This window comes from Bubalus kerabau, chromosome 9 (genome assembly GCF_029407905.1).
Source record: "Bubalus kerabau isolate K-KA32 ecotype Philippines breed swamp buffalo chromosome 9, PCC_UOA_SB_1v2, whole genome shotgun sequence".
NCBI lineage: Eukaryota > Metazoa > Chordata > Mammalia > Artiodactyla > Bovidae > Bubalus > Bubalus kerabau.
Genome location: NC_073632.1, coordinates 19,858,624 through 19,885,814, shown reverse-complemented (window position 1 = coordinate 19,885,814; position 27,191 = coordinate 19,858,624). Strand labels below are relative to the sequence as shown.

At 44.9% G+C, this 27,191-nt stretch overlaps 1 protein-coding gene and 2 long non-coding RNA genes across 6 annotated transcripts in view; 1 reads left to right on the top strand and 2 right to left on the bottom strand.

Moving 5' to 3' along the window:
• KCNQ5 (potassium voltage-gated channel subfamily Q member 5) overlaps window positions 1-25,768 on the bottom strand; it is a 621,800-nt gene extending 596,032 nt beyond the window's left edge. For all 4 annotated transcript variants that reach the window (XM_055534790.1, XM_055534787.1, XM_055534789.1 and 1 more), the window contains exon 1: window positions 25,349-25,768. In XM_055534790.1, the coding sequence (XP_055390765.1) occupies window positions 25,349-25,761 (413 nt within the window). In that variant the 5' untranslated portion in view covers window positions 25,762-25,768. The remainder of the gene's footprint in view (window positions 1-25,348) is intronic.
• On the bottom strand, window positions 14,017-25,342 carry LOC129619601 (uncharacterized). The gene is made up of 3 exons (XR_008697951.1): window positions 19,927-25,342; window positions 18,723-18,866; window positions 14,017-17,500 (listed from the first exon to the last, which is right to left on the bottom strand). It is a non-coding gene; the product is annotated as an uncharacterized LOC129619601 (long non-coding RNA).
• Window positions 17,720-20,740, top strand: LOC129619602 (uncharacterized). The gene is made up of 3 exons (XR_008697952.1): window positions 17,720-18,049; window positions 18,545-18,830; window positions 20,603-20,740. It is a non-coding gene; the product is annotated as an uncharacterized LOC129619602 (long non-coding RNA).
• Window positions 25,769-27,191: the final 1,423 nt, after the last annotated feature.

Sequence of the window (27,191 nt, the reverse complement as noted above, 5' to 3'; positions counted from 1 at the left end):
TTCATCCCAGCCAGTTTCCAGCCGGAAGCATCCTCAGTAACTCCAGAAAGCTTTGACCAGTGGAGCACGCTGGCTCTGATCCAATAAGGTCCATCGCGTTTTACTGTAGGCTCCTGTACACAGATGTAGCTATAAATGATGCAGGCCACAAGGTGTCCAAATGCTTCTTCCTAAAACCCTGTGGTTTTGCAGACATAAGATCAGCAGTAATACAGTCTGCTCCTGTCATGGGTAACTGGAATATTTAGTAAGAAACAAGAACATTTGATAAATCTCCCTATTTTTATTTTTAGAGGCCCATACATTTACAAAGTTTGTTCTTAAAATAAACTTACCATTTGTTGCTAAAGTTATTCTTTACAAGCCTGTTAACTTTTTTTTTTTTTTTCAAATGAAGAGGTGTTTTCACACATTTTGATTATATTCATGTATATGCATACAAACATTTTTAAAAGACAGCATGCTCAATGCTTGAGAAGAAATACAGTGATGGATGGAATACTGTTGGCAGAAATCCAATTACACATAAATTTCAATGATTTTAGATTACAAACTAACAGTGGACAAAGGGCAACAGTCCACGGGAGACCATTAAAACTAATGAATCCCAAGTATAATTAGATGAGGGCATGCCTCACACATTTTTTTTCTTTACCGGCCATCAGCTCTGCTTCAGCTTGTTTTTGTTTTTGTTTTAATTTTTAAAATTATTTATTTTAATTAGAGGCTGATTACTTTACAATACTGTGGTGGGTTTTGCCATACATTGACATGAATCAGCCATGGGTGTACATGTGTCCCCCATCCTGAGCCCCCTCCCACCTCCCTCCCCATCCCATCCCTCTGGGTCATCCCAGTGCACCAGCCCTGAGCACCTTGTCTCATGCATCGACCTTGGACTGGTGATCTATTTCATATATGATAATATACATGTTCCAATGCTATTCTTTCTTCAGCTTGTTTTTAACCGGGGTTAGGGTAAATCACAGGAAGTGCCTGGGGGAAAGTGAAAACCTCCTGATTAATTAGAAAGAAAGCCTTTCAGGGAGGTTACTTTCTAGTCAGGCTTTCACAGGTAAGTAAAAGAAAAGAACACCGTGATAATACGTGAGGAAGGAAACATCAGACAAAATAAACTTTCCTCTTTTCTAAAGTTACAAGGTATGAATGGCAAGATAGCCACGCACAGGATCTAGGACAAGCCAGAGAAGGATGCTTTTGAGTCCTGGATGTCCTGGGGAAGGTGTGGTCAAAACACAGGGACTTGTCACCTCTTCTGGCTCTAGGAGGGCAATCTGAAACTGGAATCTACTTGAAGGGAATTTCCGTGCATGTGTCACATACAACCTGATGGCTGCCATTACATCATTCGTACTGTTCAAGTTGTTTACTATTTGCTAAGCTTCTATTCCGATGACCTGTGGTAAGAATTTCAGCAAGAGCATTTACAGACTTCAAATGCCCTGGCATCCAGGCTCCCCAGGGTGTGGGGAGATGGCTGATATTCTGTAACGCAAATCACCCAGGGAACTCATAGTCAGAGTATCACGCTCAGCATTTGTAAAACACTGTTCATCTGCAGAATTATACTGCCCAGTTTTGCCAAGAGGCTGACTCAGTGGGTATTCACTCTGATAAATTTGGCTCCAGTAAGATCCTGTCCCTGGAGCTCCTTGGAGAATGCACACGGCTCGCTGCAAGCACAGAGGCAGAAGTGGGACAGGAGCAGGGAGGACAGAGAAGGAAGAGGTGTGTGTATGGACACAGTGAAAAAAAAAAAGAACTCACGAGGGCCACAGAGTGTGACCACAGAAGGTGCACCATCCATCCTGTTTAACAAAGATTAATTCTTAGGAGCAGTTCTTTTATCCTTCTATTTGTATGCGTGCACATATATTGCCGATCCTCGTGACTCACACTTTCCAAGTTTGTGAGTCTGCCTCCTCCTAACATTTATTTATGACTTCAGCATCAGTGCTCACTGGGCATTTACGGTCGTGTGGGGATGCGCAAAGGGGGGCAAAGACACCCATGCTCCACTGAACAAGGAGATTCTCTGCCTTCTGGTTTCACTCAAGTTGTAAATGTGTCCATCTTAGCCTCTATTTAATGTCATGATTTTTGCATTTGGGGGGGCTTTGCATGTGTGTGTGTGAGTGTGTGTCTGTATGATTTTGTCATTTAAAATGGCTCCACTATAGTGCTGAGGCACTGTCCAGTGTCAAGTGCAAGAAGACCGCAATGTGCTTTCTGAAACAGAGCAGGACCCTGTGGTCTTGCCCTCCGAGTCCTCGGCCTGCCTTTTGTCTGTGGAAAAACTTGAGCCAAAAAATAAGTTTGATCAGCGAAGTGAGAAAATGCAGAAACAAAGGGAAACGATCAAAGTAAACCAAATAATGTAACAGTTCGGTCATTAAGCAAAGTCAAAGGGCCTTCAGTTCCTCTTCAAAGACTATAGATAATCTTCTGAGCCATGTCCTGTGAGCAGTCTTGTAGACACTGAAACCCCAGGTGGAAGACGTCAACTGCATGAGGACCAGTCTGTAACCGGGACAAGAGGTGCCACCATTTCAAGCAGTGGCCTCAAGGAAAAGGGAAGAAACTGACCCTGGGACTGATGATTTTCTGTACTTAAAACAATCAAGATGTGACTGATCAGACCAATTTCAAGATGACCATCAAAGCTGACTGTGCTGTTTCTGCATGCCGCCCCCTCCCTCAGGCTATAAAAGTTCTTGCCCACTGATTGCCAATGGGCAGGGGAAGTCGGCCTCTGGACAGGTGTCCACCCTCCACTTATCCCCTCAGCCTCATCCCAGATGCTGACATCCAAAATAAAGCAAACTTGCCTTTTCACCAACCTGGCCTCTTTATTGGCTTTAGTGTGAGAAGCAGTCAGACCCCCACTTTTAGTTACACTTCCAGGAAAAAAAAAATATATATATATATATATATATACACACACACACACACACACACACAAGGTAAGCGTCATTCAGATATGAATTACAGTGCTTTTGGTTATGAGGTGAATGTTAGTGAATCTACTGTATATTAAATAATGTGTCTTTAAACAGAAACACACATAAAACAAGGTTATGTGTGGATCACTTATGTATGTATGTGACCAAAGGCTCCAGGAACCTAACCCTGTGTTTCTGCTGGGAGCAATGATTCAGTATTTGCAGTGACTTCAGCAGCCAAAACTACCATGGAAAATGAGAATCTACTGTGTGTGCATTTTTCTTTTTTTTTATAAAAGTGGATCTTGTATACACTACACATACTGGGTTATACCTTAATTTTTGCACCTAATTCATTTAAGAAACCATGTCATATATCCTTACTTCCTTCTTTTCAAAGAATGTCAAGTTTTCCCATGGACAATTTTGCCATCATTGATTATATAGGTGCTCATGATGGAGTTTTAGTTTTTTTTTTTTTTAAACAAAGCAAAACAAAACAACACTTCAGGGAAAATTCTTAGGCCTACACCTTTGCAAAGGACACAGATGTCTAAATGGAAGAAAATTCTGGCCTCTGTAATAAGCACGTAACTACTGTGGCTATATTTAGGAGTCATCAGAGTTTCTTAGCGGAGAAGGCAATGGCACCCCACTCCAGTACTCTTGCCTGGAAGATCCCATGGACGGAGGAGCCTGGTAGGCTGCAGTCCATGGGGTCGATAGAGTCGGACACGACTGAGCGACTTCACTATCACTTTTCACTTTCATGCATTGGAGAAGGAAATGGCAACTCACTCCAGTGTTCTTGCCTGGAGGGTCCCAGGGACGGGGGAGCCTGGTGGGCTGCCGTCTATGGGGTCGCACAGAGTCGGACACAACTGAAGCGACTTAGCAGGTAGCAGGATAGTACTACACAGAGTCTGGATGCGGCCTGTGGGTTTGATGAGTGGCTCCCACACTGGGGATATTTCACAAATGTCCCATGATCAGGCTTTCCTTGATATGTAAGATCAGAGTTTATTAACCACAGGGTCCCTTTATCTGATAGAAATCTGCTCCATGAGCAAAGGTGGCCTCTGTAAAGTGTTCTCTGTGCGTGGCACCAAAGCAACCCTCCTCTCTAAGGAAAACAGCAAGGGCCACGTGACAGGGAGAACCCAGCCTCCTCTCTATCTGCACCTCCCACCCCAAACCTGCTGTGCTGGGCAGCAAATGAAGCAGCTCCAATCAGGACCATAAGGAGGGGGATCTGCTGCCCAAGAAAGGATGCCCCATGTATTTCAAGGCCACAGGAGTAACTTTGGACAAAAAGAATTGTTAGACGGAGGGGACATATGTATACATATGGCTGATTCACTTTGGTGTACAGCAGAAATGAACATAACATTTTAAAGCAATTATATTCAGGTGAAAAATTAAATACGAGCCCTTCACTTCCTCCAAGTCACGTCTCTGCCTCACAATTTTCTGGCTAAGAAGGTGTCTGAAGAAGCACCGACAGGACACATCGGCCTCCCAGTGTAGGTACATGATTCACGCAAAAATGGCATCTCTAGGCCAGCAAAGCAAGCCCCACCCAAACTCTTTTCTCCTCAGAATTCATTAATGAAAGCATTAGAAACCTCTAGCTTTCTAATGACAATATGAACTATAAAAAGCATGTTGGATATAGACAAAGGAACACCAGGAGGGTGGAAAGCAAGTTTAACTTAATTTTACCCATGCACATTAAAAGAAACACACTGTACTTGCAAAGCTGGAGATGTGCCTTTCCCTCCATGAACATGGCAAGGATTTCCAGAAGTGAGATGGTCACCTCACCCTGGTGCTCCTTCCTGGGTCTAAATGCCCTGGTCCACACCCTCCTGCACACAAGCAGGGTGCTGGGCTCATACATGTACAGCTGTATAAGCTTATCTGAACTTCTGGGTGAACACTTTTGCTTCCCTTCATGAATTTATCAAGTGTAATTAGATTGTGCATATGTGTGTGTGTGTGTGTGTATAAGAGAGACAGAGACACAGAATGAGGAGGGGCTTTTGGATCCTCATAGAATGTTTACATGCACTTTTACTCACTCCAACTCCCTCCGATTCTGAGGATATTTCTCACAAAATTGTCCTATCTGGAAAGAAACCACAGTGCTGCAACCGTGGTCCACTAAATATTAACACTAAGTTGTTTCTTACCTGTCTCTCCATGTACTAGAGTCTTCAAAGAGCTAGTCAATATAGGGTTTAACCCCCTAAAGAGACCCCTGCTTCAGAATTTGACTTCTTAGGCAGAAATAAATGTCATAAAAATAATGTCTGTTGCTAGCTTGTAGGAATTTGTAACAGCAGAATATTGTCTGTATTAATATATATGGAGAAAAGGTACTAAAATGCAGTTAAAAGAATATGCTTCGTATTATAGTTGAGCAAACGGTAGTATTTGAAATGTCACTACTCGTGTTTTTGTTTTCTCTACTGAGGTATAGTTGATTTGCAACACTGTGTTGGTTTCAGGTATACAGCAAACTGATTCAGTTATACATACTTACCTGTGCTTTTTCAGACTTTTCTCCATTATAGGTTACTGTAAGGCAGTAAGTATAGTTCCCTGTGCTTGTTGGTTATCTACTTTATATATAATGTAGGTTAACCCCAATCTCCTGATTTATCCCTCCCATTACTCATGTTTTAAAAACCACAGAGAACCTTCACTAGAGGGAACTCGGCAGCTCACGAGACCTACAACTGAAGTCATTTTTGTAAGGGTGTCGGGGAGGCTCTGGCAGCAAGTGTTTGATGGGAGCTGTCACTTATCTTTTCTGCAGCCACAGTTTTCCCAGCTAAGAAAGAACCGTGTTAGCATAGGTCAGCAAAGGTCCTTTCAGCTCTGTGATCCTATTACTGAATGTGTCAAAATTGTAGTCCCTGACAATTTTTCCAACCTTGAGCTCTAAGAATGCTTTTATCCATAGATTCAAAAATAAAGAGATTGTAAAAAAAAAAAAAATCTTTGTGTCAGCACAGAGAGCTTGTAGAGACAACAGGAAACCTCTTGGTATGTAATTCTAGTATCAAATACAGTGCTATTGCAAAATAAGTAATAAGCCATGTTAATTCATTTGTTCACTAAATGTGTGCTTTTACACGTCCTATTATTACAGTGAGGAGCTTTCACACCTGCACCTTTACACATTTACCAGGTGGTCAGGCTCTGACGGGTCCAGGACTTGCCAGAGGTCACTCTAACATTTTCAGAGCACCCTCCTTCATGTTACCTGGGGTGCCAGCTATGGGTCACAGATCCATCTGCCTTCTAAGTCTCCCTGGTACCACTGCTGAAGAGACCTTGGAATCAAACGAGCAGAGCCTCCAAGCTGGTCCTGCCAAGCCCACCGAGGCCTTTGCTGCTGTCCAGGATGCTGGGCTGCGTCATCATACCCAAAGCCACCATCCCAGACTCTTCCTTATCAACACTCTCCTTCTTCATCCAGCACCCTGGTTCTCTCAATTATGTCCACATTTCCCCAGCTGGGGTGGGGGGCCAGAGCAGTTTCCCTAGGCTTTTATATGTGTATAGACCTCCAGCTGCTTGGAGAAATAAACATTAAGCTTTCTCTACTACTAAGTTGCTTCAGTCGTGTCCAACCCTGTGCGACCCCATGGACTGCAGCCTACTGGGATTCTCTGTCCATGGTAAGCTTTCTCTGGTGCTACCTAATTCTACCATTCTCCCTCTCTCTTTGGCCATTTAATTGCCAATGATCCAGCCAGTCTGTTTCCCCCACCCCCTCCCCAGCTGCCCGTGCCTTATCTCAAGCCCTTCAGCACTGCCCCGCCCTCACCTCGGGCTCTCTTCTCCTCAGGACCGCAAGGCTGCTCCTCCCCAGACTTCCCTGCCCACTTGGGAGGCTCTCTGGACACCAAGCTCTCACCAGATACACCTTCCAGACATCCTTCCCCTATGGGTTCCTTCCGAGGTGCTGATCACTGTGACCCCGCCTAGCCTGTCACTGGGCTACTCTGTCCCTTTTCCCAGGATGTGATTCCTTCCCCATGAAACCTGTGACCTCAGAGCATCTGAGGCTGCAGACCTGTCCACTCCAAAGTGGCCCAGGCTCCCTCCAGGGTCTGCTCCTTGCCCCCACTCTATGCTGGCTACCTGCATCACTACCTCTTCTTATATTTACATCTTCATTTCTACTCTTTTTTTTTAGAAGTTGATTTTAAAACTTTTTCAATGGCATTTTGTATTTTTATTTAGGTATATTTGATGGGCAGTAGTATATTAGCTTCAGGTGTACAACGTAGACATTCAATATTTTTATAGATTACACTCAATGTAAAGTTATTATGAAATATTGGCTATATTCCATGAGCTGTACATCTTTGAACCTTCTTAATTTTATACATAGTGCTTTGTACCTTTTAATCCCCCACCTCTCTCTTGCCCTCCCCCAGTCCTTTGCCCACTGGTGTTTTCTGTTTTGTTAACTTCAGTCACTTTTTAAATATTTTAGATTCCACATATAAGTGAAAACTTAGAGTATTTGTCTTTCTTGAATACCCTCCATATCCAGCCATGTTGCTGCAAATGGCAAAATTTCATTCTTTTTTTTTAATGCAATGCTGAGTAGCATTGCATGGTGTGTGTGTATGTGTGTGGGTGTGACATTTTCTTTATCCATTCATCTGAACATGTAGGTGGCTCAAAATGGATGAAATACCTAAATGTAAGACAGGAAACAATAAAACTCCTAGAAGAAATTAGAGGCAGAATACTCTTTGACGTAAGTCTTAGAAATATTTTGGGGGGATCTGTCTCCTTAGCAAGAAAAACAAAGCAAAAAATAAATCCAAATTAGACCTAATTAAACTTAAAAGATTTTGCACACCAAAGGACACCATCAATCAAACAAAAAGATAACCTAACAAATGGCAGAAGATATTTGCAAATGATGTGTCTCATAAGGGATTCATATCCAAAGTGTATATTTCCAATATCTAAAAACAAACAGCCTGATTAAAAAACAGAAAGAAGATGTGAATACACATTTTCCCGAAGAAGATATACAGGTGGCCAACATACACATGAACACACACTCAACATCACTAATCATTAGAGAAATGCAAATTGAAGGTGCCATGAGATACCCTGGGTCAGAATGGCTGCCATCAAAAAGACAACCAAAATGATAACTGTTGGAGAGGGCGTGGAGAAAAGGGACGCTCACTGTTGGTGGAAATGTAAACTGGAACAACCACTATGGAGTACAGTGTGGAAGCTCCCTGAAAAACTGAAAACAGAGTGATCAAATGATCCAGCAATTCCAGTCCTGGGTGTACACTTGAAGGAAATGAAACCACCAGTTTAAAAAGCCACATGCACCTCAATGTTCACAGCTTTCTTTTCTTCCTTACAATACTCTCGGCCCATTCAGTCTGTCCCTGAGACTTGGTGGATAGTGCACTGAGCTTTTCTTTCTCTTCTCTCTTACGCAGACCCACCCCCTCTTTCCCCTCTTTCCTCCCCAAACACTAGTATTCCCTAAACTTCTCTCCTTACATTCTTCTCTAACAGCTTTCATCTCATCACCATAACCCCTACATCGGTAACTAGTGACCCTCCTCCTCGCTCTCCCAAAGTCCAAACAGGTTCAACAGGCTCAAACAGGTTACATGCTCACCCGTGCGCCCCATGTCTCCCTAAAACACAACCCAGCATCTTTGCTTAGTCACAGTTGCATCTGCTTGAAACCTTGAAAACTTGGGATTCTTTCATCTGTTTGTCGACCAAACATGGATCCAGAGCTAAGAACTCTGCTTCTCCCCTTGAACTCTCTGCTGTGCTCCCCTCCTTCACATTCCCAGCCCTGATGCCCCAGGTCAGGTCCTCATGAAGTTATGTCTCTCTCTGCACCTCCCAACCCCCAGGTCCTAACTCTCAAGCAACCACCAACTTCACATGCGGCTCTACAAGTAAGTATAAAAAACGCACAATAGTTTTATTGTGAGTGGATCTCTCCAATGTATTATCATGTGCTTTGAAAATTTATATTAAGGCTGCAATGTGGAAGGGGACTTTGGATCAAGAACAAACCCCCTCAAAATTTTTTCTCAGGTAATTGCCTTTAACTTTTTTTGGAGGAAAAAAGAATGTTCTCTCATCAATGACAATTGTGAACTATGGTATCTACCCTTGAATTAGAGGAGTGTTCTGTTTTCTCCAGCAAAATGTGATAGCTTCTTGACTGTTTTAGGAGGTTGTCTAGGCTACCTCCTTTGGTACCATCTATAAACTTATTTTTTATTATCACTTCCTGCCCTGAAGCCTGGAATAAAACTTCATACCCATGAGCTCTGGAAAACAACACTCCACGGCATGACCCAACTAGTTTGGGAACAGTCATTTGTAAAGTAACTCATCACATCCAGCACTGGGAGCAAAAGTTCTAGATTCATGTAAGGGAATCTTTCCCGCTAAAGATAACTTCCACTTTCAGTGGAATGACTACAATCCCTTCCACTGGGTGAAGGAAGCAAAGGGTCACTGAAGCGTGGTCCCACCAAACTGGTGACCTGGATGACTGTGCAAAAGTCAACACTGTTGGCACAAATGTGATTTGCATCCTTTTTCCTTCCCTTGTGTGTCTCCTGTCCTACCTTTGAAAGGTCTGCAGGCCATCTCAGGTGGCGCTAGTGGTCAAGAACCCGCCTGCCAATGCAGGAGACATATGAGACACAGGTTAGATCCCTGGGTCAGGAAGATCCCAGAGGAGGGCATGGCAACCCACTCCAGTATTCTTGCCTGGAGAATCCCATGGACAGAGGAGCCTGGTGGGCTGCAGTCAACAGGGGACACAGAGTCAGACACAAGAGACTCAGCACAAGTTGGTTCCTTTGTGCTGACTCTCAACCATCTGTTTGGGTTTATTCTTTGGTGGATCTGAATCTAAAGGATTTATCTGCTTTTCTTCTATGGAAAAAAACTTGGATGCCAATTTGAATTTTCAAGCTTGGAAATAATTTGGCCCCTAAACACAGTGATTGTCATTTCTGCCGAATGTCAAGGACCATGTCAAACACAGGAGTAAAGTAGATGCCCCTTGGGTTCAAGATCTTATTTTGAAGGTGATAAATGTGTTCCCCTAAAGTCATTTGGGACCTAGAGACAGACATCCTGGAATCTGAAGTCAAGTGGGCCTTAGAAAGCATCACTATGAACAAAGCTAGTGGAGGTGATGGAATTCCAGTTGAGCTATTTCAAATCCTGAAAGATGATGCTGTGAAAGTGCTGCACTCAATATGCCAGCAAATTTGGAAAACTCAGCAGTGGCCACAGGACTGGAAAAGGTCAGTTTTCATTCCAATCCCAAAGAAAGGAAATTCCAAAGAACACTCAAACTACCGCACAATTGCACTCATCTCACATTCTAGTAAAGTAAGGCTCAAAATTCTCCAAGCCAGGCTTGAGCAATACGTGAACTGTGAACTTCCAGATGTTCAAACTGGTTTTAGAAAAGGCAGAGGAACCAGGGATCAAATTGCCAACATCCACTGGATCATCGAAAAAGCAACAGGGTTCCAGAAAAACATCTATTTCTGCTTAATTGACTATGCCAAAGCCTTTGACTGTGTGGATCACAATAAACTGTGGAAAATTCTAAAAGAGATGGGAATACCAGACCACCTGACCTGCCTCTTGAGAAACCTATATGAGGTCAGGAAGCAATAGTTAGAACTGGACATGGAACAACAGACTGGTTCCAAATAGGAAAAGGAGTACGTCAAGGCTGTATATTGTCACCCTGCTTATTTACCTTATATGCTGAGTACATCATGAGAAATGCTGGGCTGGAAGAAGCACAAGCTGGAATCAAGATTGCTGTGAGAAATATCAATAACCTCAGATATGCAGATGACACCACCCTTATGGCAGAAAGTGAAGAGGAACTCAAAAGCCTCTTGATGAAAGTGAAAGAGGAGAGTGAAAAAGTTGGCTTAAAGCTCAACATTCAGAAAACTAAGATCATGGCATCTGGTCCCATCACTTCATGGGAAATAGATGGGGAAACAGTGGAAACAGTGTCAGACTTTATTTTTTTGGGCTCCAAAATCACTGCAGGTGGTGACTGCAGCCATGAAATTAAAAGACGCTTACTTCTTGGAAGGAAAGTTATGACCAACCTAGATAGCATATTCAAAAGCAGAGACATTACTTTGCCAACAAAGGTCTGTCTAGTCAAGGCTATGGTTTTTCCAGGAGTCATGTATGGATGTGAGAATTGGACTGTGAAGAAAGCTGAGCACCAAAGAATTGATGCTTTAGAACTGTGATGTTGGAGAAGACTCCTGAGAGTCCCTTGGACTGCAAGGAGATCCAACCAGTCCATTCTAAAGGAGATCAGTCCTGGGTGTTCTTTGGAAGGACTGATGCTAAAGCTGAAACTCCAATACTTTGGCCACCTCATGCAAAGAGTTGACTCATTGGAAAAGACTCACACTGGGAGGGATTGGGGGCAGGAGGAGAAGGGGACGACAGAGGATGAGATGGCTGGATGGCATCACTGACTTGATGGATATGAGTTTGAGTAAACTCCGGGAGTTGGTGATGGACAGGGAGACCTGGCATGCTGCGATTGATGGGGTCGCAAAGAGTCAGACATGACTTAGTGACTGAAGTGAACTGAACTGAAAGTCATTTGTACTGACATCCAACTTCCTTTTCCATTTAATGGAGCAGAACAGAACTACAAGATCTAATCGTCTGACATGGTACCTTTAAAATTAATATAACATCACTGTGTATTTCTGTCAGCTCACTGTAAATCTAGTTCAGAAATATATCTAAAATAATCAAGTGTGCCAGTTTCATCCAGCTCATTAGAACTGATTCAAATGTATTCTTTTTAATGGCTGAGTAATACTCCATTGTGTATATGTACCACAGCTTTCTTATCCATTCATCTGCTGATGGCATTGAAACATGTATAATATCATATAAGAAATGAATCGCCAGTCCAAGTTCGATACAGGATTCTTGGGGCTGGTGCACTGGGATGACTCAGAGGGATGGTACAGGGAAGGAGGTGGGAGGGGGGTTTAGGATGGGGAACACGTGTACGCCTTGGCGGATTCATGTTGATATGTGGCAGAATGAATACAATATTGTAAACTAATTAGCTTCCAATTAAAATAAATAAATTTAAATTAAAAAAAAAATAACCTCCTAGAAATATTAAAATAAAAAATAAATAACCAATCTTCTATTGAATAACAAAAAAGAATAAAATAAAATAAGAGAATCAACTGCACCTTAGAGACTGCAATGAACACACATTCTTGGGCACTTGGATACTGAATAAATGAATGAAAGAATGAATGAATCCTAGGCCTCATGGAAGGCAGAGCATAATATCTTCCCTCCATGTACTAGATTAAAGAAAGCTAACAAGAGTAGAAATTTAGAATATGTACTGAAGATAAATGGGCCTTTTTATTTGACTTAAAACAACAACAAGAACAACAAATTTTGGTTTGCATTATTTTCTGTAAGTCATTTTGGGGAGAAAAAGTAACATCCCCAAAGTATTATGAAGCAGCATTGGGTTCATTTCTGTTTTTAAACATACTTGGGAGCAAATTGAATGTACTCAGAATGTTTTATTAACCAGAACATTTAGTTTAACTAGTTTAATTACTGCTCTTTGGGAATCACTATGATCAGTGGCAGCTCCTGGGTTTGGTCTCTGTGTGGGATGAACTGCACAGAACGCCCACCTGCACAGTGACTGGGCACCCAGCTTCAAAGATCTCCAAGGGACCAAGAGAGGCGGCTGACAGCAGTTCTCCACGGTGACTGGACTTTACCCTGAAAATTCCTTTAATGGGAGCAGTAGCTAAATGATACTGGAAAAGGGCCAACCTTTGCTTTTATCCTGTCAACTCAGAGAGGTGGTTTTGCAGCTCAGTAAATGCATATCCTCCTGAAGTAAAAATTCCTTGACAGAATAAGCTGTGTCTTATTTCTGCTCAGTCTCTGTAGTTCCTGTGTAGTTCAGGTCCTTACACAAAGCATGAGGTCACATTATTGAACAAATACCAATCAATTAACACTCTAATACAAATGGGAAAGCCGAGAAAGGTATCCAATGACTGAAAATCATGGGAGAAGAATCCAAATCCTCCATCTCACCCAGTCACTCATTCACTCAATTTAGAGAAAAGGGAATCCTAAACTTGGCATCCATTCCATGAAGACTATAGGAATAGCTTTCATAAAGCCTATGCTTCAGAAAAAATTTTCCAACTAGGAAAAAGTACAGGTGGTTTTCTGTGTCATATGCAATCCTCTGACAACTTGCATCTTGAGTCCATACTTAAATCTCCAATTAAAGAGGAAAACTGCAGCTCTCTGTTGCCAAATTATAGATCTATTTCTTGGCTCACTGAGAAAGGAAACTGCTAACGACTGTAAACAGTCTGTGTGATAATTTTTTTTTTTTATGGAAGTATAGTGGACATCCAAATTATGTTAGTTTCAGGTGTATGGTGTAGTGATTTGACAATCAAGTACATTATGAAACGACCACTAAGTCTTGTCACAGATCATCACCAGATAAAGTTATTATGATGTTATAGACTATATTCTTCATGCTGTATATTACATCCCATGACTTATTTATTCTACAACTGAAAGTCTGTACCTCTCATCCACTTCATCTGTTACACCCAACTTCCTGCTCCCTGCCCTTCTGACAACCACCAGTCTGCTGTGTCTATATAAACCTATTTCCATTTTGTTGGTTCATTTGTTTTGTTTTTCAGACTCCACATTTAAGTGAGATCATCTGGTATTTGTCTTTCTCTGACTCATTTTACTCAGCATAATGCCCTTAACGTCCAACCCTGTTACTGCAAACGGCAAGATTTCATTCTTTTTTTATGGCTGAGCAATATTCCATTATATATATATATATATATATATATATATATATATATATATATATATATATATATATCATGCTCTTGCCTGGAAAATCCCATGGACGGAGGAGCCTGGTAGGCTGCAGCCCATGGGGTCTCAAAGAGTCGGACACAACTGAGCGACTTCCCTTTCACTTTTCACTTTCATGCATTGGAGAAGGAAATGGCAACCCACTCCAGTGTTCTTGCCTGGAGAATCCCAGGGATGGGGGAGCCTGGTGGGCTGCCGTCTATGGGGTCACACAGAGTCAGACATGACTGAAGTGACTTAGCAGCAGCAGCAACATATCTTCTTTATCCATTCATCTATTAATGTACATGTGATGAATATTTTTAAGTTAATTGCTATTTAACTCTATGTTACATATTAACTCTAAACATATTTAAACTTCTTTAATATGCCTTTTTATATAATAATTTCATCAGAAATAAAAAATAACCTCTAGTTTATCAGTTATATACACTAGTGAACTTCCAAAATGAAAAGCATAATTTTTAAAAAAATTATTCACTGCATCTCTGATTACTCCCAGATTTAAAAAATAATAGGTAGATATTAGAAAGCCTTAGAGCAATTTTAAGGCTTCACTCTCTGATTTCTTCAGAAACCTGAGCCTAACTAAAACCCAGGAAAGAGAGTTCTCTAAGCTTCACATCTTTCTAGAGGCCTTGGTGAAGTGCTGCAGGGCAGTGAGCACATTAGGTGGCTCTGTCTGCTCATGCAGGACACTCCTGCAGCCTGTAAGCAATTATAAGGTCAGCGCATCTCCTGATTAAGAGCAGACAGCTTTAAAAGGAAGAGAAATCAAATTATACAATGTGGTAAAAAGAAATGAGGAAAAACCTCATTCCAGAAATATGGATGCCAAGAGAGGAGGAAAAAAACCAAAAACTAGGAGCAGTTTAATTTGGGGAAAGATGACGGGACAAATGAAGGAAAGAAAAGAAGAAATATCAAGGGTTTCCCCTATGTGTATGAAGGAGGGGAGCATGGAGCCTAAATGGAAGACATTTATACTAGTGTGAAGAAAACACAAGTATTCTATTAGCTTAAAGATAGAAAATTCGGACCTTCAGCCATTGTGAAATGTAAACAAGCAATTGCTGCTATTTTACGTGAATTTTAGTTATCCTGCAATGAGAGTATAAGTTTGAAATATGATGTTTATAGGAAATGTTATTAAGAAGTTATTATAACAATCTGGGTTCTTAATATAAGTGGCTGTACAATTAAAACTAATAGAACTTAAGGAAATTTCTCTTTGAAAACTAAAAAATTATAACATTCAAATAGTCCTCCTGGTAGCAATCAACTAGGTAAATTTTGATTAAAAACAAAGGATAAAAATCTGGGCTTGATGCCATAGGAGATAGAAAAAAAAAAAAAAGGTACTTTGGTTTCTTTAGACACAAATTATTTGTGAAGCATTAAACAATCCAATTAGAAAGCAATGCAAGAATGTAATTAAGGAGTAAAATACATGTTCCAAATAATAAAAGCTTTGGGAGGTAAATAAAAGGAAGGAAATAAGCCAGAGCTATCAAGAAAAACTTATGGAAAAATTAAAACTTGGGCTGCTTAGAATTCGGAGACAGAGAAACAAATGTTGCTAATACTAAAATAATTATTTCGTATATACTATATTGCTAAGAGCTATACCAGACCCCAGAGCTGTTTTTAAATTATACCATCCACATGAAATGAGGGGCCTGGGCCCACAAGCACCACCCACGATCAGGATCCAGTGGGTAAGAACGCAGGCTCTCAGTCAGCCTGCTTGGTTCTGAGTCTTTCCTCCAGGAACTCGGGGGCTGACTGTGGTCAGGTCACCACCATTCCCCTTGACTCAGCATCCTGGTCTGTTCCCCAGTAAACTTCCTTGAGGTCAAGGTCAACATCACTCCCCTTTTTGAACCACCAGCATTGAGCACATTCAGCGGTACACACAATGCCTGTCAGGTGTTCATCACAATTCATCATTTAAATAAAAAAGAGAAATTATAACATGATAGTTCATGATGCTGTAGCTGAAGCTCCAATACTTTGGCCACTGGATTCAAAGAGCCGACTCACTGGAAAAGACCTTGATGTTGGGAAAGACTGAGGGCAGGAGGAGAAGGGGATAGCAGAGGATGAGATGGTTGGATGGCATCACCGACTCAATGGACATGAGTTTGAGCAAACTCTAGGAGATGGTGATGGACAGGGAAACCTGGCGTGCTGCAGTCCATGAGGTCGAAGTCAGACACGACTGAGTGACTGAACAACAACAACATGATTATAAAAGATCATCCTGCCACGGACTGAAGAAGGAAGAGAGCTTCTCAAATTACCTCCCAGGTACTATAAATGGAAGCAACAGACACTATGACTAAGTGTGTAAAAAAGTTTTTTCTTTATATACAGTTAATATCTTTCAAAGTATGATAAAAACTCCAGATGATCTTTTTATTTCAATTGCATCTTATTCAAATGCATTATTTACTTGTAGAGAAGCAAAAATAAGGTAAATGTAAATATTTGCACTAACAAGTTCTCTGCTAGGATAGACTGTATATGCAATACATGTGTGCAGATAGAGACAAAGATTTAAAATGGAAAAAGTGCAAAGCATTTTTCAGTTTATAAACAGATGACTTCAGTAGCATTTAGGAAACTGATCACAAAGGATCAAAAGGATCACCTAAAACTCTGCGAGCCATCAAGCAATTTTTAAAATTATGAAAAATGCAGTTGTGTTGGCCAATCTGTCTCCCATGTTGAAACCAAATAACACTTCAAATAGTATCCATGAAACGGCTGAAGGAAAAGAAAACTGTAATGAAAACATCTACCCATCGTTAAACACAAGTGGAAGCTGTGGCCGCCCCGCAATTGTGCTTCAAGCAGTTTCAAAAGGGCCGGCTGGGTGAAAACTTGCTGGGCTGAGCTCTCATCTGCCAAAATAGCCATTTGCAATTAAAAATTAAAACCACTGGCACCTGTTCTTCGCAAGCAATTATTAAAAGACGGCTGGCTACCTTCCTGGCTTGTAGTGGTTTCTGCATCAAGACTTCATGCCATTTTGAAATATTCTTCTCTTATGTTTCATTTTTCTCAGGCCATAAAGTTCCCAAGACTAAGATTGTAACATTTTCAACATTTCTAATTGTAATATGATCCTCAAATACTACAGCACTGTTTCAATTTCTGAAAACAGATTGATTTGAGCATTTTATGTTTTATTATACACGTGCATTTTATTATACATATATATTTTATTAAAATGTTACTAGATTAGCAGGGCATAAAGCAGTGTAACTTGTACAAGGCCTCACTGCTTTTAAGGGAAATCAGTGGTTTTTTAAAGAATTCAGGAGCAAAATTAAAAGGCAAACATCAATTTCCGCAGACAGAGGCTTAACTCCGAACAGAATACACATGTAAATAAAAAAGTCACTCATCAGGTCTGTTTGAGTCCTGACACAGGGAGTGGCCGAGAGAGTCAAATTCCATTTTCCTCCAGGAAGCCATCCGTGTATTTGAGGGAGGTGTTGGGTGTCAGTAAGGGCTTCAGTCTGCAAGCATGAAGTATCTTCTATGTGGCGGACACAGGTCTGTTTGCGGGTGACACAGCAGAGAAGCGGACAGACAGCCTCCCCCTCACCCCCCTTAAGAAACTGGGCAGAGACAGGCAACAAACAAACCCTTCCTCCTCCAACAGGGGAGTGCTGTCTTCTGTTTAATTCTTCAGAAAGACCCCCTTGACTGCTATGCGGCCCACAGACCTCACCAGGAGTTAGGAGTTAATGCGAGTAATTAGGAGGTGGCCCTGCAGCTCAGAGCTGAGGAAGGGAAATTTTGAAAAGATCATGTGGAAGATCTGAAAACAGTGGTGTGGGGAGTTAGGCTAATCTTGATCTCAAAGACACTACATTGCTAAGTATGTGTGCTAAGTTGTTTCAGCCGTGTCCAACTCTTTGTGACTTCCCCCCTGGACGGTAGCCTGCCAGGCTCCTCTGTCCATGGGATTCTCCAGGCAAGAATACTGGAGTGGGTTGCCATGCCTTCTTCCAAGGGATCTCCAGGGATGGAACCCCCGTCTCTTAGGTCTCCTCTCTTGGCAGGTGGGTTCTTTACCACTAGCACCACCTGGGAAACCCGCATTACTGAGTATGCTATGCTATGCTAAGTCACTTCAGTCGTGTCCGACTCTGTGGGACCCCATGGACGGCAGCCCACCAGGCTCTCCCGTCCCTGGGATCCTCCAGGCAAGAACACTGGAGTGGGTTGCCATTTCCTTCTCCAATGCATGAAAGTGAAAAGTGAAAGTGCAGTCGCTCAGTCGTGTCCGACTCTTAGCGACCCCATGGACTGCAGCCTACCAGGCTCCTCCGTCCATGGGATTTTCCAGGCAAGAGTACTGGAGTGAGGTGCCATTGCCTTCTCCGATTACTGAGTATGGGATGTGATAATAAAATCTTGTCCTATTTTAAACTATTAGTTTAAATGCTATATTAACAACAACAACAAAAATTATTTGCTGCTTTCAGTATTAAAATTCAAATGTAAGAAGAGAGAAAATATCAAGCCGCTCATTACAAACACTCCTTCCCCTTCAGATAAGACTTCAGACCCTCACCACCCCTACTACTGCGGCTGCATCACAAACACTGCTGTGACTGATTCACAGATGGGATTTGGAGACCCAGGAAGGTGAAATTACTCATTCCAAGTCACAAAGAGAATTAGTGGGAAAGGTGGAAGCAAAGCAAAGACTTCCTACTTCTGGACCCATACCTTTCTCCTCAAGTGAATCATCAGTATCTTCAGTTCAGTTCAGTCGCTCAGGCACATCCGAGTCTTTGCGACCCCATGGACTGGCAGCAAGAAAATCACAAACGCCTGGTAATTCCTTCAGCTTTGCTTCACTCTGCAATTCCTCTATGGAAAGTTTCCAAGGAAAATGATTTACTTACTCATAAAGCAAGCTTTTGAACTGTGGTGTTGGAGAAGACTCTTGAGAGTCCCTTGGACTGCAAGGAGGTCCAACCAGTCCATCCTAAAGGAAATCAGTCCTGGGTATTCACTGGAAGGACTGATGTTGAAGCTGAAACTCCAATACTTTGGCCACCTGATGCGAAGAGCTGACTCATTTGTAAAGACCCTAATGCTGGGAAAGATTGAAGGCAGGAGGAGAAGGGGATGACAGGGGATGAGATGGTTGGATGGCATCACTGACTCAATGGACATGGGTTTGAGTAAACTCCGGGATTTGGTGACGGACAGGGAGGCCTGGTATGTTGCGGTTCATGGGGTTGCAAAAAGCTGGACATGACTGAGCAACTGAACTGAAAGCAAGTGTTTATGGAGGGTCTACTAGATACAGGGCACCTTGCTAGGTGCTTAGGACTCAGAGAGCTGTAGGAGGTTTTCTGGAGGGGAAGTTCACCCTCTCACGGGAGAGACAGACCAAGTAGCTAACAATGACCACATGGCAGGGCAAGCACCACAGTAATGACATTCCCGGGGCCGGGGAACCTGAGACAAGAAGCACCTATATTAACCTGGCATCCAGGACATGAGCCCAGGAGAGGTGATCTTTGAATTGTCTTTTGAAGAAGCTGTAGCAGTTGGGCAGCCAGAGGGTAAAGAGTAGGGAAAACCCCAGGGAACAGTGGGAGCAAACACTGTCTAGCAGAAGACACAAGACAGCAAGGCTGGTACTCTGGGGGGGGGGGGTGCGTTAGAGACGAGACACGAAAGGGGGCACAGGCCACGTCAGGAGGGGTATTGGGAGCCAATCCAATGAATCTGGAGTTAACTTACACTCCTGTCCCCACCTTCCCAGTGCCCAGCCATCCCCAACCCGCTTAAATCCCATGTGTGATGTCATCTCAGTGAAGCTGCTTCAGCAAAGGCCACCAGCGACTGCCTTCATCACTAGCCAATAAAATCCTAAGACATCTCTTCTAGTCATTTCTGCAGCAGTGGAAACACCAACCACGGCTCCTTCCTGTACACGTCTTCCTTCCTTTGCTTCAGTGAAGAGAAAGTCTCTTGGCTTATCCTCCCCGGCACTGAGTTCGCGGTCACATTTCCCCAGGTCTTCTGTGAGCTCTTAACCTGCCCCCTACTGCCTGCCGGCGGGAGGTGCTCCCACCCTGCCCTCCACCTGTCCTCGTCCCACTCTGCATCCCTGGGCTAACTCACTCCTCCTCTTGATTGCTTTCACCAGCACTAAACTGCTGGCAGCTTCCAAATCTAGATATCTGCTCTAGACATCAAGATTCTGCTCCAGATTTGAAAAAGCGGTCCTTCCTTCAAATATATTTTACTTATTTCTGCTCTCTTCTTGACAAAACATGACAGGTGCTGGCTGCTGGTCTAAGACTCAATGGAGAGAAACCGGGTACAGAAGGTTCACAATCATGTGTTTATTCCTTGCAGTCTCCCCCCGAATGACGTACAAACATCTCCAACTCACTGAGTGCAAGTCTGGACTCATCATGGTCCCTGAATGTGTTCTCGCATCCTTTGTCCCGTATCTTAGTGAATGGTACTTCTGTTCCCCCAGTCACCCAGCTCAGAGACATCCTTTTCATTTGGAGTGATGAAAACACTCTGAGTTCTACCTACTTAACTGTTTTCTAATTAAATCCCTCCTTCTTGTCCCCAAGGTTGCTGCCTGAGCTCCTCAGGAAGTCATCTCTCACCCGCCTGTAACAGAGCGTGGCACGATTCATCAGACATCATTGAATCCTGTCGATTCATCAGACATCATTGAATCCTGTTCAACAGATATCCATGAATTTATGGATAAAAGAACATGAGAATGAGTGGGAAACTTGGCCAGTTGCTGAAAACTTCTCACCAGCCACACTGGTTCTATTTGGTACCTTTCAATCCACTGACTGAACCAATGAAAGCCACATCTTTCTGAAATTCCTATCTGATGACATCATCCCTCTGATTATCAGCATTCAGTGACCAGTTTTTCCTACAGGATAAAGACTAGATTCCATGGCTGGCATGGGAAGTCACCTGAGGTCAGGGATGTGCGCTATTGCTCTGCCCTCTTTTCCTGAGGTTGTTCTCATCCTATAAATACTCCCCAGTACCCGGAACTACTGACATGATTCCAATTCCACGTCTTTACCTATGCTTTTCCCTCCAGCAAGATGGCTCGCCACACTCCCCTCCCATCCTTGCTTTCACACCTGAAAATTAACTAGTCATTTGCCAAAACTCAGCTTGTGCTTCCCTTCCTCTCTGGAGCCTGTGCTGAACTTTCCACCCTGGGCTCCACTCCCCCCTCCTTTCCTACAAGACTCTGTACTCGCTCCTGGAACAGCAGCATTTCACTGCCGTTCACAGGCTTGCACTTACCCCCTACTGGAATCTTTTCCCTTCTTAAGAATGGAGGCCCCCACCTTGTTAATCTGGGAATTAGCACAAAATGGAGATTCAAATATTTGCAGATGGATTGATGAATAAATGGAGGAATAGATGGAGAAGGGTCTTGGAAAGATTACAGGCAAGGAGATAATGTGATAAGATGTGCATTTTAGGAAAACACTGCTGTCAGAGCAAAGAGCTGGAAGGCTCATAACACAAATCAGAGAATATTACAAAGAATCCAACGGAGATGTACAGAGAAACAGGGAGAGTACCAGTAGCAAAGGAGAGAAGGGAATGGATCTGAAGGAAAAAAAAAAAAAAAACAACTTATAAAGTGAACACAGAGATTTTACTGATCGTATGGGTGGCCAGCAGGAGCAAGCTTGAGAAAAGTGAAGACATCAAGAATGGCTTATAGGTTCCCAGCTTAGAAATAAAATATCTATACATTCTGATCCAAAGCATTAAGCCAGGCAAAGATACACCACAAATTTATATATGGAGCCAATCATGCATTTGGCTTCCCTGATAGCTCAGTTGGTAAAGAATCCACCTACAATGTAGAAGACCCCAGTTCAATTTCTGGGTCAGGAAGATCCATTAGAGAAGGGATAGGCTACCAATCCCAGTGGGCTTCCCTGGTGGCTCAGAGGTTAAAGCGTCTGCCTGCAATGTGGGAGACCTGGGTTTGATACCTGGGTTGGGAAGATCCCCTGGAGAAGGAAATGGCAACCTACTCTAGTATTCCTGCCTGGAGAATCCCATGGACAGAGGAGTCTGGTGGGCTACAGTCCACAGGGTCACAAAGAGTCAAGACACGACTAAGCGACTTCACTCACTCACTCACCAACCCCAGTATTCTTGGGCTTCCCTTGCAGCTTAGCTGGTAAAGAATCTGCCTGAAATGCAGGAGACTTGAGTTTGATCCCTGGGTTGGGAAGATCCCATGGAGAAGGGAAAGGGTACCCATTCCAGTATTCTGGCCTGGACAATTCCACAGACTACACAGTCCATGGAGTCGCAGAGAGTCAGACACGATGGAGTGACTTCACCTTCTTTCACTTTCTATTAAACTAAAGGGCAGCTGAAAACAGGAAACCAGGAAACATGGTTGCCTGGTAAATCCTAAATTACCATAAAAAAAGAGACTTTCCTAATCTCCAGCGATTCATAAAGATTGGAAGAAAGTATTTATAGCAGGTCATCTCTTGCTCTTTCCAGCCATCTCATCAGTGGGCCAGGGATATACACACACACACACACACACACACACACTTGAAACTATGCTTTATACCATTAAAATACCATTACAATCATGCTTTTTGCATATTTAACAGAAATGTCTCTTTACCCGAAACATAACTTTAAACATAGTTTTCTTGCTTCTTGGCAATGAAAACACAAATCAACAGAGTAAATCCATCCCTGAAGTATACACCTCATTCATCACAGTACACTTGTTCTTGGCAAGAACCATAATGTGCTACAAAAACTGTTATTAAAGTAAGATTTGGGGATTCCCAGGCTGGCAAGGAATTAGTTACTTACACTGCTTTAGAAATTGTTTTCTTATAATTTCCTTTATTATTAATGGTCTCGTTAGACTTATAGTTCAAAGTAACTTTCCTTTATTAATCTAATGTATAAAGCCCAGCTATTCTAAAGCTCACTTAAATCATAAGCTGCTGCTGCCAAAGACGGCCTGTCCTCCTAGGCCAGCTGTAGTTGTGCACAACCTCCCAGAAGATGATTCCGACTTTGTATCACCATGAGTCTAGCACCCCCTGCCACATCACTGAATCCTTAGTTTCAGACTCTAGAAATTACTAATTCAAAGGTTTACAATAGCATGTGGTATTAATAAGTACATAATTTGTTTTGTTTCTACCACTAAAGACACTGGCTGACTGATAAAGACCGGTGAGTAGAGAATTATTCAAACTTGAACCTCTTGAACAATCATTTGTCAAAAATTTAAGATTCTGTAAGGCCAGAAAAACCTGTTATATCCTAACATATTGAAAATAAAATGTTGCATTACAAGAAGCCCTCATTCATGTTCAAGGGCAACACTTAGCAAATTCAAAGCATGAGCACTAACCAAGGTTGTCTTTAACCCTTTCTGAATATACAATACATAAACTACCAAAAATTCAAGGCCGCTAAGTAGCATCATATTGTAAAATCAGAGTTATGAATATTCTGAGCAAACTCTTGAAAAAAAATCATCTTCCATACAGTATATACTTTGTTGCCAAACTGAGCACAGATCATATTGCTAAATGTTTTAGTGGATTCAGACAGGTCAAAATAATTTATCAGGCTCATCAGGTAATAGGATTAATTATTATATCAACTCAGAGTGGATGAACATGTAAAGTATCAGTAGTGCTTCTCCAAGTCTAGCATTTACAACAGTAACCACATTTAAGGAAATGTGAATCTTGCAAACATTATACTTTTGATGTAATAATGATACTACACAACTTTCTCCTTGTGTACGTTGTAAGATGGAAAGTTGGCTGGAATATTCTGCCTAGTGCTAGATGTTCACATCAATCTGGGACTGTAAAATTTTCCAGACACCAGCGCCCCACCGATTGTAGACTCCACCAATTTCCTGACTACTACGTGGTAAAATTCCAGGCTCACCTATTTACAAAACCAGCCCCTTCCTCCATGTTATTTCAAAAATGTTTCTGGACTTGATGCCAATCCTCCATCTCAGGTGAGAGCTGTGTTTCGATGACATGCCCCATTTCTAAAAAAAAACACCTAATTCATGTCTTCCAAACCTTTTTTTTTTTTTTTTTAAACTAGGAAACAAGGAACCTATCAGGGAGTGCCTGCAACTTTCTCTACTGGCCTCCCAAGACTGAGACCTTTATATTCCATTTTGACAAAAAGAAGCAGAAAAGGGGAACGACAAAGAGAGGAGAAAAAAGAAGCAGAAAAGAAAAGATGAGGGTGTAACGGCATAAAAACTACCGTAAAATGTCCACATAAACGTAATTCTAACAGGAGATTGAATGAATGGACGTTGTGGGAAAAACAGTAGTAAACTTTAAAGCCACTGAAAGGTTTTAAATGCCTCAGGGAAAAATAAACATTTGCTTCCAATCATTTTCTCATTAAGCATTCTCTGCTAGATGGTGAGGCTTACTTAACACGCACACGCTCTGGCTCCAAACCACCAGTGCCAACTTCACCCACTGCCTGATCCCAGTCCCCGACGGGCCATGTGCCCCGCACCTCTGCGCGCGCCCCTGCGCGCCAGCGCCGGACTCCACGCCGGCCTCGTCCTCGGCGCCTGAGCGAACATCACCTCGCCAGGCCCTGCTCGCCTCCTCCAGACCTCTGCCACTTCTGTGACAGGAAGGATTACTTGCACGGAGAGATTTTCCGTTAGCTGCGGCTGAGATGGCTGCGAGGCGTGTTTCCGGGCGCGCTGGCAACCTAGCTGCTGTCCCCACCGCGCAGCGGCCTCCCCAGCTCCGCCCTGGACCAAGACCCAGGCCTGCGCCTCGCCTCTCTGAGTCGCGTCTACCCCGCCATCACCTCCTAACCTCTCCAACACTCTCCCAAGCTCCACGCGGGCGCACGGTCTCATGCGCCTTTCTCAGCTCCCGGGCGCCCCCCTCGGTTGGAACGGACGCATCTCGAGACCTCATCGCTCCCAATTATCCGCGCAGCCCGAGTCCCGCGCCTGTCCGGCTCTGCCCCTGAGCGCCCAGAGCGGCCGGGCAGCTCATTGCGTGCACCACGGGGAAGTCTCCGTCTGCAGGGGCGAGGGGGTGGGGCTCAGGGACGTGGCAGGCGCCAGAAGGGAGACCCTAAACACGTGCAAAGAAATAAAACCCACCACGTGCGCGCGCGAGAGCGTGTGGGCTCGTGTGTATGTGTGTGTGCGTGTATACGCGCGCGGCCGGCCAGGGCGTGGGCGCCGGGCGTCCCGGGGGACCGGGCAGGAGGGTACCCCCGGCCGCCGCGGTGCGGGGGGCGCGAGGGGGGGCGCGGGTACTCACACGAACGCGTGGTAGACGAACGCCCAGCCGCGGGGCCTCTCCAGCACGTTGTACAGGTAGTTCTGCAGCCGCCGGTACTTGACGTTGCGCCGGCAGCTCTGGCCGCTGGTGTAGGAGAGCGGCTTCCCGAGCAGGCTCATCCGGGCGCCCTGCTTGCCCCGCCGGCTCTCCCGCAGGCCGCCGCCACCCAGCGCCGCCGCGCGGGTGCCCAGCAGCAGCAGCCCGTCGCCGCCGGCGGCCGCCGAGTTCAGCAGCGCCCTGGCCCGGCCCGACTCCACATCCTTCATGCCGCCGCCCGTGCGCCCCCCGCCCGCCGCCGCCGCCGCCGCCGCCGCCGCCGCCGCCGGCGTGCCGCTCCTCACCCAGAGCCCGGCGGCGCCGCCCTCCTCGCCGCCCGCGTGCTGGCGGGGCATGGCATCACCGCGGGCACCGCGAGGGGGGCCCCGGCGGAGGGGGCCGCGGCCTCATGCGCGCCGGCCGCTTTCGAGGAGGGAGCCGCCACCGACGGGGCGCCCGACGGCCCGCGAGCTGCGCGCCGGGGGGCGGAGAGGGCGCGCGGAGGAGGCGAGGAGTCCAGGTGTCCAGTAGCCTTCAGCTCCTTAGGCGAAATCGGGACGTGTCGCGGGGGTGTCACTCCAAGAGGGCTCCTCCAGCCCCTCGATCCCCGCGGCGGACACTCCCTCCTGGCGAAGCGCTCCCCGGGGCTGGAGAGGGAGCTCCTGCGCGCGCACCCCGGGTCCCAGGCTCCCCACGCCGGAGGGGACCTGCGGCACCGAAACCCCTGTCAGGGACGAGAGTTCGGGGTATTCTCCCCGGGGCTTCGGAGCTGTTGGAAGGTGCGCCCCCTTCGTACCCAGAGGAGGAAAAGGAGAGGCAGGCGCCCTTTCCTCCTCCCGCTGCACCGCCGCGCGGGCTCGTCCCGTCGTCCTTCCGCGAGTGGTATGCGCGGGAACGGCCCAGCCCTGCCCTCCAGGTACCAGCCAGTCCAAGAGCGCGCCGGCCCAGGCTCCGGGCGGGGGCGCTCGGATCCCCGCGTTCAGGGTGCAGCCCCGGGGGACGCGACTGCCTAGCCGGCGAGACGGGCGCTGGGCATCTCACCGCCGCAAACTCCTCGAGCTTGCGGGCTGTGACTTTCCATCCCAGCATCAGATAGAGGAGCTGGACATCCTTGCCAGCCGGGGGTGGGGTGGGGTGCGTCAAAACTCCGCTTCTCCGCGGTGAACGACTGGCGCTGGGCTGTGCCTGACAGCGGCGCGAAGCAGGGAAGGACAGACCGGGTCCCTCCGTCAAGAAATTTGCATTGAAGTCACAGAAAGTCATAAACAGGCGAAGTCTCTCGGCAGTGGCGGCGGCAGCCCCTGAGTCTGGGGGCGGGGGAAACCCTGTAGGATGGAGAGTCCAGGACCGCAATTTCGCTGGGTCCTCTCCCTACCCCGCTCTGCTGCCACTTACGCAGTGAGAGGCTTCTCCCGCCGCCTCCGACACAAGAGCGGGCCGCCCCAAACCCCCTTCCCCCTGGGGGAGGAGGGAGGCCGCCGAGCCTCTGGCCTTCAGCGTGAGCCGCTGTGCCAGAGACGCTGAGAGGAAGCTGGGCTTGGGAACTTCTTCCTAAAGAGTGGAACCCCTCCCCTCCCCCTCAAATAGGAAGGAAATGATCACTGGTTAAACTGAAGGAAGAACTGGGGTTCCACCGCAAAGCCAGAACAGATGGTTCCGAGACAGTGAGTCCCAGTGCCTTTTTGCTTCCAGAAGCCGAAAGCCGAGGCGTGAGTCCCGTGTCAGCTGCCCCCGGCTCTGGCGATGCTCGGCCAGCTCCTCCGTGTGCGCACACCCGTGGCGGCTC